Source organism: Marmota monax, unplaced genomic scaffold (assembly GCF_021218885.2).
Source record: "Marmota monax isolate L192 unplaced genomic scaffold, Marmota_monax_Labrador192_F-V1.1 WCK01_AAM20220418_F8-fsc00013, whole genome shotgun sequence".
NCBI lineage: Eukaryota > Metazoa > Chordata > Mammalia > Rodentia > Sciuridae > Marmota > Marmota monax.
The window spans coordinates 24,300,427-24,316,351 of NW_026692202.1; the positions used below are offsets into that span (position 1 = coordinate 24,300,427).

At 36.3% G+C, this 15,925-nt stretch overlaps 1 protein-coding gene and 1 pseudogene across 1 annotated transcript in view; one reads left to right on the forward strand and one right to left on the reverse strand.

Annotated features, from left to right (window-relative positions):
- Me1 (malic enzyme 1) overlaps positions 1 to 15,925 on the forward strand; it is a 167,229-nt gene that overhangs the window by 77,229 nt on the left and 74,075 nt on the right. The window contains 1 exon segment of the mRNA XM_046432042.2: positions 5,906 to 6,009. Within this exon segment, the coding sequence (XP_046287998.1) occupies positions 5,906 to 6,009 (104 nt within the window).
- Positions 3,326 to 4,372, reverse strand: LOC131423721 (aurora kinase A-like; annotated as a pseudogene).

The following is a 15,925-nucleotide window of genomic DNA, read 5'->3' on the forward strand; positions in this document are numbered from 1 at the left end:
TTGTTAATAATTATACCAGGACAATAGGTGTGAGCTTAGCATTTCTAATGGCTTTAAATAAACTCTGATTCAGATAATTCATGTAGTTTCACTTTCTTAACAGTATCACCACACCTACAAAAACATAATTTTCCAGTAACAAACCACCTTTCAGTAACTTAAAAATTACTATTTTATTAATGTATATGACCCTGTGGGTTAGTAGTTTTAAATGAGATATATAGGAAAGCTGGGACATCCAAGACAGCTGTGCCTTTCTCCATACAGATTCTTATTCTTTATAAATATTGTTCTTAGGCTCTTGGTTATGCCCTCTAGGCTCTGGACTATCCTCTGAGTTATCCTTTCTTTTCCATAAGAAATGGTGTATTTAGCAACTGAATTAACCTTCTCAGCCTGCTTTCTGCCTGTGGAAAGTTGAGGACCCAGAGAAATATTTTCATTTTAAAGTGTCTTTGTTCTGATTGATCCAAAGAAGTGCAGCACCCTCAAAACTTTTAAGACTTTCTATATATCCTATTATAGTCTACTCCATTAGATGAAGGCTCCATATACAGTTTTTTTTTTTTTTTTTTGAAAAAGACCAAGGTAGAGCTGGGAATGGAGCTCTCATCTAGAGCCCTCATCTAACATGTGGGAGGTCCTGAGTATGATCCCCAGCATAACAACAAAACAGACCAAGGTGGTTTGTTAGGCTCCGTTTTAAATCATTCAGAGGTTTTCAAAAAGTAGGGTTTTGTGGTTTCCAGCATCCAGGTCTTACATGTATTTTGTTAAACATGTTCCTATGAATTGCATTTTTGTAATGCTATTATAAATGGACTTGTCACAGGTGAAGTGGGAGATGACGCTCTGAAACCAGTGAGGATTGGGTCCTTGTTCCCTAGGTGTTGAATATTAAACACCTGAGAAACACTGAGGCAAGAACAGAAGTTTTATTTTAAGGATGGGGGTAGGGAGAGAAGGGGGGAGAGAGGAGGGAGGGAGAAAGGAAGGGAGGGAGGGAAAGACTCCTCCCAAGAGGAGGAGGTCCAGAGCTGGTGCCAGAGGGAGTGGAGGTCTTTTCCCTTTTATAAATTTCAGGTTTTCTTTCTTCTCATGCCCCCTCCTCCTCTTATCTTGCTCAGTGACCAAAAGGGCAGGAAGAGAGCTGTCCAGAGGGTGATTACCTGTGTTGGAAAAAGTGATCCTTCCCTTCCTCAAGAGGTTGTTAGCAAACAGGTAATGGGGAGTGCTGTCTACCAGTTTCCTTTTCTTTGATAATTAGCTACCTGTCATTTGTCATGGTCTCAGCTCCAAGCCTCTATTCTTGTGTCCTGACAAAAGAAAATTCAGAGTTGGATATAGAAGAGAATTTTGTCATAAATGAAAGTAAGTCTTAAGCAAAGAACACTCTCAAGAGAGAAAGAGAGTGGGTTGTCTCCAACAGAGAACAACAAAGAAAACTTACTGATGCTACTTTCATATTTTTTACTGTTTGATGTTTGCCAGAACTGGTGTCCACCTTCTGTAGTCTTCACCAGTCCATTATTTAAATCCCCCTTCATGTTGGGCAGGGGAGCTTCTGACTCTACCTGGTCCTTTCTAAATAGTCATAGCAACCATCTCTTGTGTGTGTTGGGGAGACTTCATCTACAAGTCAATCCTATGTTAATGCAGTGCCAGAGTCAATGGCTGGACACTTAGTGCCCCTGGGCAGTGATCTCAATAGTCCCTATGTTAGAAATATTGGGGCATTGCAAGAAATCAGTTATGTGTGTTACTGAAAGCTCAGTCCTTGTCCCCAGTGCCAATCAAATAACAAGGACAGTTTTGAGGAAAAGGAAAGTTTTATTACTTTTCTAGCAAAGGAGAAGCACAGGGGACTCCTGTCCCAGAAGCTGTGATTCTGTTCATCAAGGGGAATAGGGCTTTTTTTTTTTTTAAAGAGGTGAATCTAAGGCTACATTCCATTAATTTTCTACAAAGAGATGTAATTCACTTTGTAATTTGGAAGATGGTCATTTCTTAGATCTGCTGATGCCATCCCCAAATCTGAATTACTTCATTCCTGTGATGAGTGTATGTTTAAAGACAGATAACTCTGGGATGGGGAAAAAAGGTAATCCTGTTTCCCCTGAGATTAGGGAGGGGAAGAGATTAGAGAGAAGAAGGGAGAGAAAAATAAGTTGCAGTTCCAGAGCAGCAAGGGCTGTATTCAATCATAATGTAGACCACTGTTAAATGTGCTTAGAAGTTACTCAGCAGGGCAAACTTTACTTCTGCTGAAGGGTGTGCTGCTGAACAAAGTCTGGCAAGCAAGCACTCTTGGGGCAGAAAGTCTGCCTGTTTTTATCCTTAGGCAGCAATGCCCCTTTCTCTGATAGGAGGAGAAAGAGGTTACTATCTATGAGATTGGCTAATTTTAAAATTGGGGAGGTCAAAATGAAAGGTTTTTTTTTAAAAAAATAGCTATGTCTGAATACAGGTTGGGAATCTCAGAATGGCCACAATTGGATCTTACATCCCAGTTTTATACTTAAAGCTAAATTCTATATTCTGAAAATTTAACACTGGACTTTATGTTTCTCAAACCTGTCAGAAGTTAACCCCTTCATCTCCCTTTCCTTCTTGATATTTCTTTATTTTTTAGAACTTTATTTTTGTATTTAAAGTTCACACACACCATAATTGTAATATAATTTTAAAAAGAGAACTTAACATTTAGAAACATCTCTGATACTTGGTCTCTTCTGTGTCCCAAGCAAGTCCTGAGATAAAGATAGAGCACATGTACTTACATCCTACAGTGTTGGAGGAGGACCAGAAACCCAATCAGACTTAACAGGGTTGACAGTCAAAATATCCCTAAGGGGATGCCATGGAAGGGAAATACAAGCCTATACAAAAATCTTAATTTTATATTTTTTAAAAGTCACATATTCATTTCTTAGGCTTGGCCATCTACTAAGTTACACACACTCAGGTACTTGAAGGTTACTATGTAGCTCCTAGTTGTCTGAGTCAGGGCAATGTGCTACTTTCCCCACAACCAGATGCCATCTGTCCCCTGCAAAAGACCACTGGCATAGCTGCTGCAATGGTTGCAGACAAGTGAGCTTCCAGCTGTGAAACCAGAACAACTCTCACTGCTACTTTCACTTAGAAAGCAAGTTATTGCATTGGAGCTTTCCTTTTCCTTTTCATGAGGCTGAGATATTGTATGGGCAGTAGGACAAGTGACTTTTCCTGTAGTGCTTTCTACAGTAAGATAAGTTTCAGCAGCTTGTTCCTGAATACTGTACAGCAGCCCTAGTTCAGGACTTCTATCCCTGCACAATTAAGATTATTTGATAGTTGACTCTTTGCCTTTTTGGCAATTCACTGGTGAATTTGCTGTGATGCAGGGGTGTTTTCCATACTCTGCTTAAAGCAGAGTTGACCTCTGGCTTGGATTATGCTTCTCAAGTCTAGAAGGAGATCCCAGGCTCCCTCTTCTGACAAAGTCAGGGAATGTGATTTCAACTTGTTCTATTCTTTCCTAGGTCTCTTGGTGTGTGTTTGCCTCAAAAGGAGGTTTCCCAACTAAAAATTCATAGCAAAGAACTCCAAGGCTCCAGAGTTCCACCTTCTCATCATATATCTGGCCTTTAATCATTTCAGGGGACAGGTAGTCCAGGGTGTCAAGAAAGTGGTTCTCCTGGAGATTGGAGCATGTACTGATTACTCAGAATTGGTGATTTTAAGCTCTCCAGCTGATCCAAGTAACTTGTTCTCTGGCATAATGTCTCTATGAATATCTATCTTTGAATAGTAGTAAGACAGAACATTTGCCAGTTCAGCAACCTAAGTAGCAATTCTCTGCTCCTCAAACTTGGAAAGTTTCAGAATTTCTCTTTAGACTGTTTCAAGTGGTACATATTCTAGAATTAGGTAGACTCTGGTGACATCATGAAATAACCTTACAGCTTGAGAATATTAGAATGCCTATGGTGGGACTGGATTTCTACTTTTATCCTGATATAATGCTCTACTCATGCATTCTCCAGCTGAACTTTAAACAATTTAGGAGCCAGGATAAACTTGCTTTGTTTTCCTCTTCTCAAATAAACATTACCAAAATCTCCTTTACCCAGTGGGGGAGCAGTGTCAAATCTTCCAAAGCCCACTGCCTTTTCTTTTGAGTCTTAATTTTTATGTTTTGTTGCCAGTTCCTTTTCAGGATTATTTCCAGGTGCTTATGCCTGAGGCTGCTCATTTTTCTGGAGATTGTTCACAGGATGACAGGCTAAAGTACACTAGTTGCCTGCAATTGCTTCTGTTGCTAGTTTCTGATAGGAGACAAACTTTTTGTTCTTAAAAAGAAATATGCTGGGAAGAATTTAAAGAACATAGACTCACTGAGCCTGGCCACTTCTTACAGAAGCAGTCTGAGAAGGAATGTGCTAAGTCCCAGAACATGTTTTGGACTATCACCCAATGCAACTGTAGCCTATGTTGGAAAGGAAAATAAGCTTTATGGTATTCATGAGTGAAGGATGGATGTTTTGAGAATTCCATGGTTCGTTTCCTTAATGGGCACCAAATGCAGTTTTCTTTAGATTTGACCATGTTGCCCTACCTACTAGCCACCTTCCACTTTTGATACCAGACCACAGAGTCCTTCCAATAATTCTCCTTCTTAACATATTTCTTAATTGTCTTTCTTGACTATTTTTTAATTGGCTTCCTTTGTTTCTACTTGTTTATTCTCAGGGTTAGTATCTCTATTGTTTCTCTACAAATCACTTGATAATATTCATTAGTTTCAAAGGCAATTTAAAGAAATCCTGTGACCCCGCTATGTTATTGCTTTACATTCCATTGCTCATTATTACTACCTAATAGAATTACGTTATTTTACTTCATTTTCAACTGCCTGTTGCAAGTATGTAGAGATACAATTGATTTGTATACTGTGATTGTGTTAAATTCCTGTATTTTCATGCTGTTTTTCTGTAGATTACTTAATATTTTCTATGTACATAATGATGTATATAAAAATAAAAGTAGTTTTGGTTCTTCTCTTTCCAATCTGTATTCCTTCATTTTTCTTGTCTTATTGTAATGGCTAGAGTTGCCAGTATAATGTTGAAGAGAAGTTGTAAGGCTAGATATTTCTTGTTTTGTTCCCTATCTGAAGGGAGTGGCATTCAGTCTTTCACTGTTAAATATGCTGTTAGCTGTGGATTTGTCACAGATGTCCTTCTTGTTCCTAGTTTTCTAATAGATTTTGCTATAAATGGGTGCATTTTACTGCATATAAATTATACTTCAATTTAAAAACTAATTTATTAAGATAATATTAAATATTTTATATACTAAAATGAACAGAGCAATGTTGTCTCAAATATTAATATAGGTTGTTTAAGAAACAACTTAAATTGTGTAAAGTCTAAAACATTAAGAAAAACATGGTCAAGGCTGAAATTTTATTTTAAATTAGTCATCTATCATGAAAAAGGTGTAAATAAAATATTATTTGAAGATTTTACTTTTTGAATAGAAAATAAACCTAAGAAAGGAATTGCTATCATTCCATTTAGTAAGCTAATATAATATTTCAAAACTCAGTATTATTTCTCAGTGATAAACTTGATAAAGCCTCTAAAACTTGAGTTGAGATTTTCTGATTAGCACCACTGAGAGATTGCAATTTCTTTTCTTTTCCTTAGAATAATCCATATATTTGACATGCAGTAATTATTATTTGGCATATAAATACTGTAGATATATTTTACATAAAAATTAAACAGTAACTTTGTAGTTTTAACCATGGGTCATTATAACAAAATTATATTCTAGCCCTTTATATAGGTGAAAAAGCAGTCTCAGAAAGAATAAATATAATTGTTTCCAATTTTATGATAACTTTTTTGTACAACAGGAGTTACTTAAAGATCCACTGTACATTGGATTACGACAGAGAAGAGTGAGAGGTCCTGAATATGATGACTTTTTGGATGAATTCATGGAGGCAGTTTCTTCCAAGTATGTGTGATCTTTATTTTATCTGTTTTAATTGAATTTCAAAATCTAAAGGTAAGCTAACATACCAACATTTAAAATTCCAAGTTTTATTAAGTACATTGTAATATTTACTAGTGATCTGAATGAAAAAAAATCATATCTGTCTATATATCTTTATAACTCTTGTATATCTATCTACCTCTAACTATTATTGGCCATAAGATAATGTCATGTGTCTATCCTTAAAAAGTTATTTATGTTGCTATCCCTGAAGATACGTTTTTCCTTCAAGAATCTTTAGAATTTGTGCCTGTGGAAATGCATGAATATGGGAAAGGAGGCAGTGTCCAATGACAATAAATGTAAGAAGGAAGTCTTCATTTTTATATTTATTGGAAGTCTGTACTTCTTTCTGGTTTCTGATAAAAATTTGATCTTCAATCATGTTTATGACTGGTGTCTGGGACTTAAATGGCAGGAAAAACAGAAGAGGTGGGACTAAGCAAGAGTTGGTATAATCAATGGGTACAAAATAGAGTCAGAACCAAAGTATCCAATTATAATTCATCAATCTCTGATTAAGTCTACATATTTGAATAAACTATAGTACTATATCTTCATCTAATATAGTTAGTATTTGATTGTGGGCCAAGTGCTACTGTAATTTTTCCATTTTTTTCCTTAAATAAGACATTTTCACTGTAATTTTTATAATAGATTCAGAGAGTTTTTGTCAGGCCAATTGTCAACCATCTTCTTTGTTACTGTATAGTCACAAAAAACAAGTGCTTTTAGTTGGGCATGGTGGTGCATACCTGTTGTCCTAGTGGCTTTGGAGGCTGAGGCAGAGGGATTGCAAGTTCAAAGCCAGCCTCAGCAACTTAGTGAGGCCCTAAGCAACTTAGCAAGACCCTTTCTCAAAAATAAAACATAAAAAGGACTGAGAATGTACTCAATGGGTTAAGCATCCCTGGTTTCAATTCCTGGTGCGTGCGCGCACGCTCTCTCTCTCTCTCTCTCTCTCTCTCTTGTGCGCGTGCTTGCACACACACACACACATACACACACACACACAGAAATCAAGTGCTTTTAAAAAATACATATTTTGCTTTGGCTTTTCATACAAATAGCCTCATCACTAGAGTCATTTGTAACTGGAGGTGTACTTCTGGTTTCTTATTATAATGTTTATTGTTGAGCAGTTGTATCCAATAGCAGAGAAGTGTTTTTGTCAGTTGCACAATATTTAGAATATTTTGACTCATACCCAAGATTTTAGTGTACAATATGTTGTCATTAGTAAGAGCTATGTTTTAAAAGCACATGTTTGATTTTTTATTGTTATTATTATGCTGCAGTCTGGTTGGGCACAAAATCACAAGCCACTCAAGCAGGAACAAACTTTATTTTTGAAACTCCCGGCCAATGCCGCGTACGCTCCCGACCCACGCGGGTTCTCCTGGATGGGCCACAGGAAATCCTTCCTCCGGAATTCCCTCCTACCACACTTCCCCAACCAATGGGAACTCTCCAGGAGTCCCTTAGCAGGCCAAGGTGGACAGCAGGGGTCTAATATCCATATGAATGCAGATCTTAACATAATCATATCATCTCAATGTGTCACCTTTCGACCAAAAATGCTATGCATCATACTACTTGGCTATGGCTCTTAGCATCTTTATACTTATTTGGTTAAGCTATAGATATTCTATAGTTTAAAGTTCAAGATTGCATGATATAGCGAATTGCCAGTAGTTTTTCATATTTAAAGTCTTAGCCTGTAAACTCTTCTATAATGTTTTAATTATAACTTTTTAATAGAAAATTGATCAAGAGATTGTATAGATGTTTTAGTCAGTTTTTTTTTTTTCTGTGCTTAAAAGATGTGAAAATAACAATTAGAGGAGGAAAAGTTTCTTTTGAGACTCACACTTATAGAGGCCTTACTCCATTGACGGCCAACTCCATTCTTTGGAGATTGAGGTAAGGCAGAAGAACATTAAGGCAGAAGAGTGTGGTGGAGGAATGTGGCTTGGACATGGCACCAGGAAGCAGAGAAAGATGGCTCCTCACCTTGGATTAAATATGAACTCCAAAGGCTCACCCTTATTGACCCACCTCCTCTAGTTATTCCCTACCTGCTGACAGTTACCACCCAGTTAATCCCTGTCAGGGGATTAATGCACTGATTAAGTTAAGGCTCTCATAACCCAATTATTTTACCTCTAAACTTTCTTGCATTGTCTCACACAAGAGCTTTTGGGCTACACTCACATCTAAACTATAACAATAGATAATGCTCTGCAGCTATATAGAAGAAAAGGAAATGTAGATCCTAATATATTTTGTTTCATTTTCTATTTGCAGAAATAAACTCTGTCTAAAATAAGACAATATACTTACAAAGAAGCTATTATACACGTTATGATCACTTAACTGAGGATGAAATAGAGAAGATATTATTGTTTGGAACTAATGAAATGCTTTCTAGAGAAAATGAGATATAAACTGATATTGAATGATCTTTGCCAATCCAGAATAAGAAAAAAATATTTTTTCAAAACATTGAATTGAGATATTAGTTAGAACTAACAGTAATTTTAAACATAAAAGCACCTATAAGTCAAGAGTTGTGCTTCTGAGATCTTGCCAGAGAAAAATGCTAATAACTTTAAAAAATACCTATTGGCTTGACAGTACTTTGGAAAAGTTTTCAAGGAGTGAAACCTAGTATTACTCAAATTGGGAAGTAGTTATGAATATTAAGCACAAGATTATTTAAAAAGGAAATGACTTAATTTCAAGGTGGAACATAATGATTGTGGGCAAAGTTACATGAAAATCAGACTCTGGGATGAGGTTTATTAAGAAGTGCCTTTGTGTTCAACTGCTTTGCAAGAAAGGCAACAAAAATGGGAGTGGAGGGCTGGGGTTGTGGCTTAGTGGTAGAGCACTTGCCTAGCATGTGTGAGGCCCTGGATTCGAGTCTTAGCACCACAAATAAATAAATAAAACAAAGGTCCATTTACAATTAAAATAAATATATATTTAAAAAATAGAAGTGGATAAAGGAAGAAGTTGTACTGCAATATGAACCCATAAATAGCCTTATATAACTTCATTGGAACCATGTTGCATGGTATTTAGATTGTTAAGGGGAACTAATTTCTGCCAGTCCCTATCCCCTCCCACTCTCCACTCCTCATACTATGTGGCTTTTTTTTTTTATTTCCCAATTATGGAAAGATTGGAGTGGAGCAGCTTCCAATTCTTTGTCCTGGTTTTCTCAACAATAATAGCTCTTACCTTATAGGCCAAGGACTTGATGAGGATATTGAGGTATACTAACCAAGTATGAAATCAGAAAATGATTTCATATAGAGTCTGAGGAATCACCACCAGGTCATTTCATGGTCCCATTAGATCCGATGAGTTGTACCTTGGCTGGGACCCATTTATTATTGGCCTCCAGATGCCTCTACTTTAACAAGGGAAAGAGAGGAGGACAGCATGTTGAAGTCTCAGGTCTTTGGGTATCACTGACAAATTTGTGTCCAATAGATCCTAAATATTTGAGTGTTTTCCCCCTATAATTGCCAGAGTAGAGGGTTGTAGGTCCCTTTGGAGTGAACTGGGGAATATTCTTACCATAGTGTTGCAAGGTCCTTCCTTCTGAAAACTGGGCCTCTTATTCAGTCTGTGTGTAAGTTAAATGTATAAAATTTAGCACAGGTTTGGAAACTGAAAAAATTGTGACTTCATTAGGGCTACTACTCTCGATTTTGTGGCCATTCATCTTGGATTTCTTTTAATAATATGATGAATAGTAGCCTTATTAGCTCTCTAGTTTCCCATTAGTGATGCAAATTCTGTTAAATCTCAGTAACTCTTTGTGGGTCAGTTTCACACACACTATCCTTGCCGTTTTTAAGATAACTGTACCTGCCTGGCTGTTAAACATATTTGGTTGGTCCTGTCATCTTCATTGCTATCTGGAAGCCTTGTTACACATGAGTCTTTTCTTCATTAGTTATCACCTTTAGAAGAGAGATACTTCTAAACTTTTTAGTAAAGCTAAAATGTTTAGCATTAACTTTTTAATGCTAAAAAGCATATTTAGCATATTTCTTTTGATTTTGGTAAATGGTGTATTTTCTGCTCCTTCCTGTGGAACATAATTATCTGATGAGTTTTCTGGCCCTGCATAATTAGTATGTATATTCCAAAATGCCCATTTCTCTGAGCCTTGTAATCTCCTCTTCTGTTGTCTATCCAGACATTTCTGGCATTTATATCCACATTTACTATGAGCCATTAGTTTGATCATGTTTCTAGGAACCATCTTAATTAGTGAGTTTGTACCATCTCCTGAGTTTCTTGCCAGTTGTTAAATCCTGCCTCTTAGGAGAGTCCCTTAAAACCAATACACTCCCCTTATCTCATTTTAGGTTCCAGCCTCTTTGATCAAATACCCCTGGAATTTAATCCCACATGTACTATCCTGGCTAATGTGAACTATGTGGATCTTGCACTTCCTTTGAAATATAGTCATTTTCTTTCTTTATTAGCCTTAGCATATTCCAAGTGATCCAACCCCATCATAACTATCTGCTTTTTCAGAATGGTGCTGGTACCATCATAGAGTGTTACCTGGGATGCATATTCTCAAATGAAGCTTAGTGTTCAAGAAGTTTATAAGCAGTGCCTTTGAGATTAACCTGTGTGGAAGGAAGAGAAAGGTGGCAGGAATGGGTAGAGGGAGAGGTTGAGGTGTGTTGTAGGTACAGTGACAACTTCTATTAACCTCGGAGCTACTTTGGCTCTTTAGAGTTGCCAAACCTTTGTATTTCTGCATCTGTTAGTCATTGGATATAGGTCATCCTGGGAAAGAACATAGCTTATGCTCTGTGTGAAGTGGCTTTCTGTACCTGAGGCAAACTGGGACAGCAGTGGGGGATATGAGGGGCATTTTATGGTATTCAGCACAATGACTGAATTCAGAATCTTTTGATTAAGTAGCCTGGATATTAATTAGCTTCTCCAATAGAGTACCACAGATTTGCTTTCATAATATTTGCTTGTTCAATAGTTTTATCACTTGGACCTAGTAATTTCACATATGATAATAGAGGTAAAGAAAAAATTTAATGCTCAAATTGTTCACTGAGCATCTTTGTAATAGATTTTTTTCCCATTCTTCCAGAATAGCATACTATCTTTGCTTTCCTCTGATCTCATTGATTGCTTCTTCACATTTTCCTAGCTTATTTTATCTCATCTGCTTGACCTCTGAATATTAGAGTGTTTCTGGGTTTGAGAATTTTGGAACTTTAAAATCATTTAGCCCCTTGGTGATCTCATCTAGTTATAAATCTTTATATTTGTGGTTCTCAAATCTTGATCTCTAGCTTGTACCTCCTCTCTGCACTCCAGAATCATAGAATCTTCCTTCTCCTTGACATTTCTAGTTGTATCTTTAATAGACAAAGCATATGTAACATGTCCAGAATTGGGTTCTGCTCTCCCACCTGCAACTCTCCAGCTTCAGTCTTTTCCATCTCAGTAAACCACAACCCCATTCTTCCTATTCCTAAGACTAAAAATTTTGGAGTTACTACTCTATACCTATATATACTTTATATACTGTAAAGCTTCTTAGCTTTGATTTCTAAATATATCCAGTATCTAACCATTTCTCATTGTCTATATTATTACTTCCCTTATCTGAACCTCTCTTCCCTGGAATATTTCAGTAATCTTCTGATTTCACTGCATTCTCCCTTGTTGCCCCTTAGGCTGTTCTTAACATGGAGGATAAAATTATTCTAAGGTAATTTCTCTGCTCTAAGACTTGTGATTTCATTGAGAATGAAAATAAGTCCTTCTATACCCAAAGGACCTAAAAACAGCATACTACAGGGACACAGTCACATCAATGTTTATAGCAGCACAATTCACAATAGCTAGACTGTGGAGCCAACCTAGATGCCCTTCAATGGATGAACGGATAAAAAAAAAAAAGTGGCATTTATACACAATGGAATATTACTCAGCACTAAAAAATAACAAGATCATGGCATTTGCAGAGAAATGGATGGCATTAGAGCAGATTATGCTAAGTTAAGTTAGCCAATCCCCCCCCCCAAAAAAAAACAAATGCTGAATGTCTTCTCTGATATAAGGGGTGGGTGACTCAAAATGGGGTAGGGAGGAAGAGCATGAGAAGAAGATTACCTCTAGATAGGGAAGAGAGGTAGGAGGGAAAGGGAGGGAGAAAGGGAATTACATGGAAGATGGAAGGAGACCCTCATCGTTATACAAAATACATGTATGATGATGTGAGAAAAAAAAGAATTGTGTCACCTTAGATTGGGTAGAGAGAAGTGATGGGAGGGGAGGGGATAGGAAGGGAGGAAAGGAAGGACAGTGGAATAAAATATACATTATTATTGCTGTGTGTATATTCCTGACTGCATGACCAATGTGATTCTGGCAACCTGTATACTCAGAAAAATGAGAAATTATATCCCATCTGATTCAAATATATGATATGTCAAGGTCATTGTACTATCATGTGTAACTAATTAAAACAAATAAAAAATTTAAAAAAAGAAAAAGAAAATAAGTCCTTCTGATAGCATAAAAGGCCTTGAGCCATCTGGCTTCCTGATATGTTTCTCACTTCATCTCCTGTTAGTTTACCCTTTGTCTTCTTTAGTCTGGTCTACCTGCTATTTTTCTAATTTCTTCCCTGCATTTATTAATATCTGACATATATTATTTTTTCTGTATATATTCATACACTAATAAATTCCAATACAGAGAGCTTTCTCTTTCTTTCACTTCCGTATCTTCAGTTTCTAAAACATAATCTACTATGTGTTATGTCCTTTATAAATATTTATTAGATGAATGAAAGAATTTGATTTATTTTGTGTATAAATTTGAAATTAAAGGTATGAATGGAAAAATTGAGCTATATTAAGGAATTCCTGGGGGGCTGGGGATGTGGCTCAAGTGGTAGCTCGCTCGCCTAGCATTCATGAGGCACTGGGTTCAATTCTCAGCATTACATAAATGTAAAATAAAGATATTGTGTCTACCTAAAAAAAACTAAAAAAAATAAATATTAAAAAAAAAAAAGAATTCCTGGGCTGGAGTTGTGGCTCAGTGGTAGAGTGCCTACCTAGCATGAGTGAGGCACTGGGTTTGATTCTTAGCACCACATATAAATAAATAAAATAAAGGTCCATTGACAACTAAAAAACATATATTTTTAAAAATTCTTTCTTTTCATGTAATTTCAGAAAATATTAAAGCTTTTATAAACTACTAAGGATATATTAAATACTACTAAAGATAAATTAAAATTGCCACATGCATGATCTCCTTAAATAAATATAAGGAATACTCAGAATATCTGTCTTTTTCCAGAATCAGTTATTCCTGAAAATTAATAAGAAAACTAGTGATAGCTTCAGATTTACTGCCTAACAGTTTTCTGTATCAGAATTTCATCAAAGTTTGTTAAATAAGGGAGGAAAAAACAAAAAACAAACCTCTACCTCAATTAAGTTTTAAAGAACTAGTACTATATATAGTCTTTCACTGAAAAAATTATAATTATTTAGTCAGGACCATATTTAAAATTTTTTCTTTGTTTACTTTAAACGAATAAAATTAAAAGTTACTGGGAAGCACTTGGAATGAATACAAAGATGATTACTGTAATATTTAGGTGATCTTCAATCTTGACTGTCATTACACATTTTATTTAATCTATCACATGAAATTTAAGAGAAATAGTCTTTGTCTGAAGCCATGCTGATATCTGCCATCTGCTGCAAGGTGTGATGATGGTGTTCTCATGAAACAATGCTTTCTTCACAGAGTCAATATTGAACTAAAACCTTTGCTGTGTGCCTGAAATAGACCAAGACTATTCAGAGAAGCTAGTAAGTTGGTTATGGTTCTTGAAGGTCACATATCAGATTTCAGAGGAGTAAGATATAGCCCCTGTGTTATCATGGCCAAATTTATTAAATTTATTTAAAAATTATTAATGTGATCTTTTCTAAAGAAGTAATTAAGTTTATAAGTTTTTGTGCTTTTCACCCTTGTATAGGATTGCACTTACAGTTTCTTCCCAGCTCTGCCTTAAATCCTGGGCATCCCTATAGGAAAGGAGTTTTTCTACTGCTCTGGAGATCCTCTTTTCTGCCCTGACTACTGCTGTAAATTTCACAGCTAACTTTCTATGCTACCCTCTTCCACTTGTGCCAGTCATGGCCTGTTAAGCCTTATCATTTTTTAGATGAATGGAACATATTTATAACATGTTATTTTTATCTATAAATCTGAGAGGCCCTTTGGATTCTGTCACTTTGATTATTTTACTTTGATTTTCATGAGAAATTTAATGAAAACACACGACTCTATGGAATGGCACCTTCTATTATTCTCTGTAGTCCAAAGGTGATGTAAAACCATTGGGGGAAAAAACAAAAAACCAAAACCATTTTCAAACAGAAAGACTGGTAGACCAATGGTACAGAATAGAGGACACAAAATTACAATTATCTTATTTTAGACAAAGGTGCCAAAAACATACATTAGAGACAAGATAGCCTCTTCAACAAATGGTGCTAGGGAAACTGGAAATCCAAATGCAACAAAATTAAATCAAACCCCTATCTCTCACCATGCACAAAACTCAACCCAAAGGGGATCAAGGACCTAGTATTAAAACCAGAGACACTGCATCTAATAGAAGAGAATGTAGGCCCTAATCTCCATCATGTGGGATTAGGCCCCAACTTCCTTAATAAGACTCCTATAACACAAGTATTAAAATCAAGAATCAATAAATGGGATGGATTCAAACTAAAAAGATTCTTCTCAGCAAAAGAAACAATCTGTGAGGTGAAGGGAGAGCCTATTTCTTGGGAGCAAATTTTTACCCCTTACACATCAGATAAAGCACTAATCTCTAGAGTATATAAAGAACTAAAAAAGCTAGACACCAAAAATGAAAATAACCCAATCAATAAGTGGGTCAAGGACCTGAACAGACACCTCTCAGAAGATGATACACAATCAGTCAACAAATAAATGAAAAAATGCTCATGATCTCTAAGCAATTAGTGAAATGCAAATCGAAACCACTCTAAGATTTCATCTCACTCCTGTCAGAATGGCAGCTATTATGAAGACAATCAACAATATTTGTTGGCGAGGATGTGGAAGAAAAGGCACACTCATACACTGCTGATAGGACTGCATATTGGTGCAGCCAATATGGAAAGCAGTGTGGAGATTCCTTGGAACACTGGGAATAGAACCACCTTTTGACCCAGCTATCCCTCTCCTTGGTCTATACCCAAGTACTTAAAAACAGCATACTACAGGGACACAGCCACATCAATGTTTATAGCAGCACAATTCAACAATAGCTGAACTGTGGAACCAATCTAGACGCCCTTCAGTAGATGAATGGATACAAAAATTGTGGCATATATATACAATAGAATATTACTCATCAATAAAAGACAATAAAATCATGGCATTTTCAGGTGAATGGATGGAGTTGGATAAGATAATGATAAGTGAAGTTAGCCAATTCCCAAAAACTAAATGCTGAATGTTCTCTCTGATTCATAGTGGGGTAGGGAGGGGGAGAGTAGGAGGAATAGACAGACTCTAGATAGGGCAAAGGCGTGGGAGGGGAAGGGAGGCGGCATGATGTTAAAAATGATGGTGGAATGAGATGGACATTGTTATCTAAAGTACAGGTATGAAGACATGAATTGGTGTGAATATACTTTGTATACAACCAGACATAAACAATTTTGCTCTATATGTGTAATATGAATTGTAATGCATTCAGCTGTCATATGTAAATAAAAAACCAGAAAGAATATTTGTCATTATGAGAAAT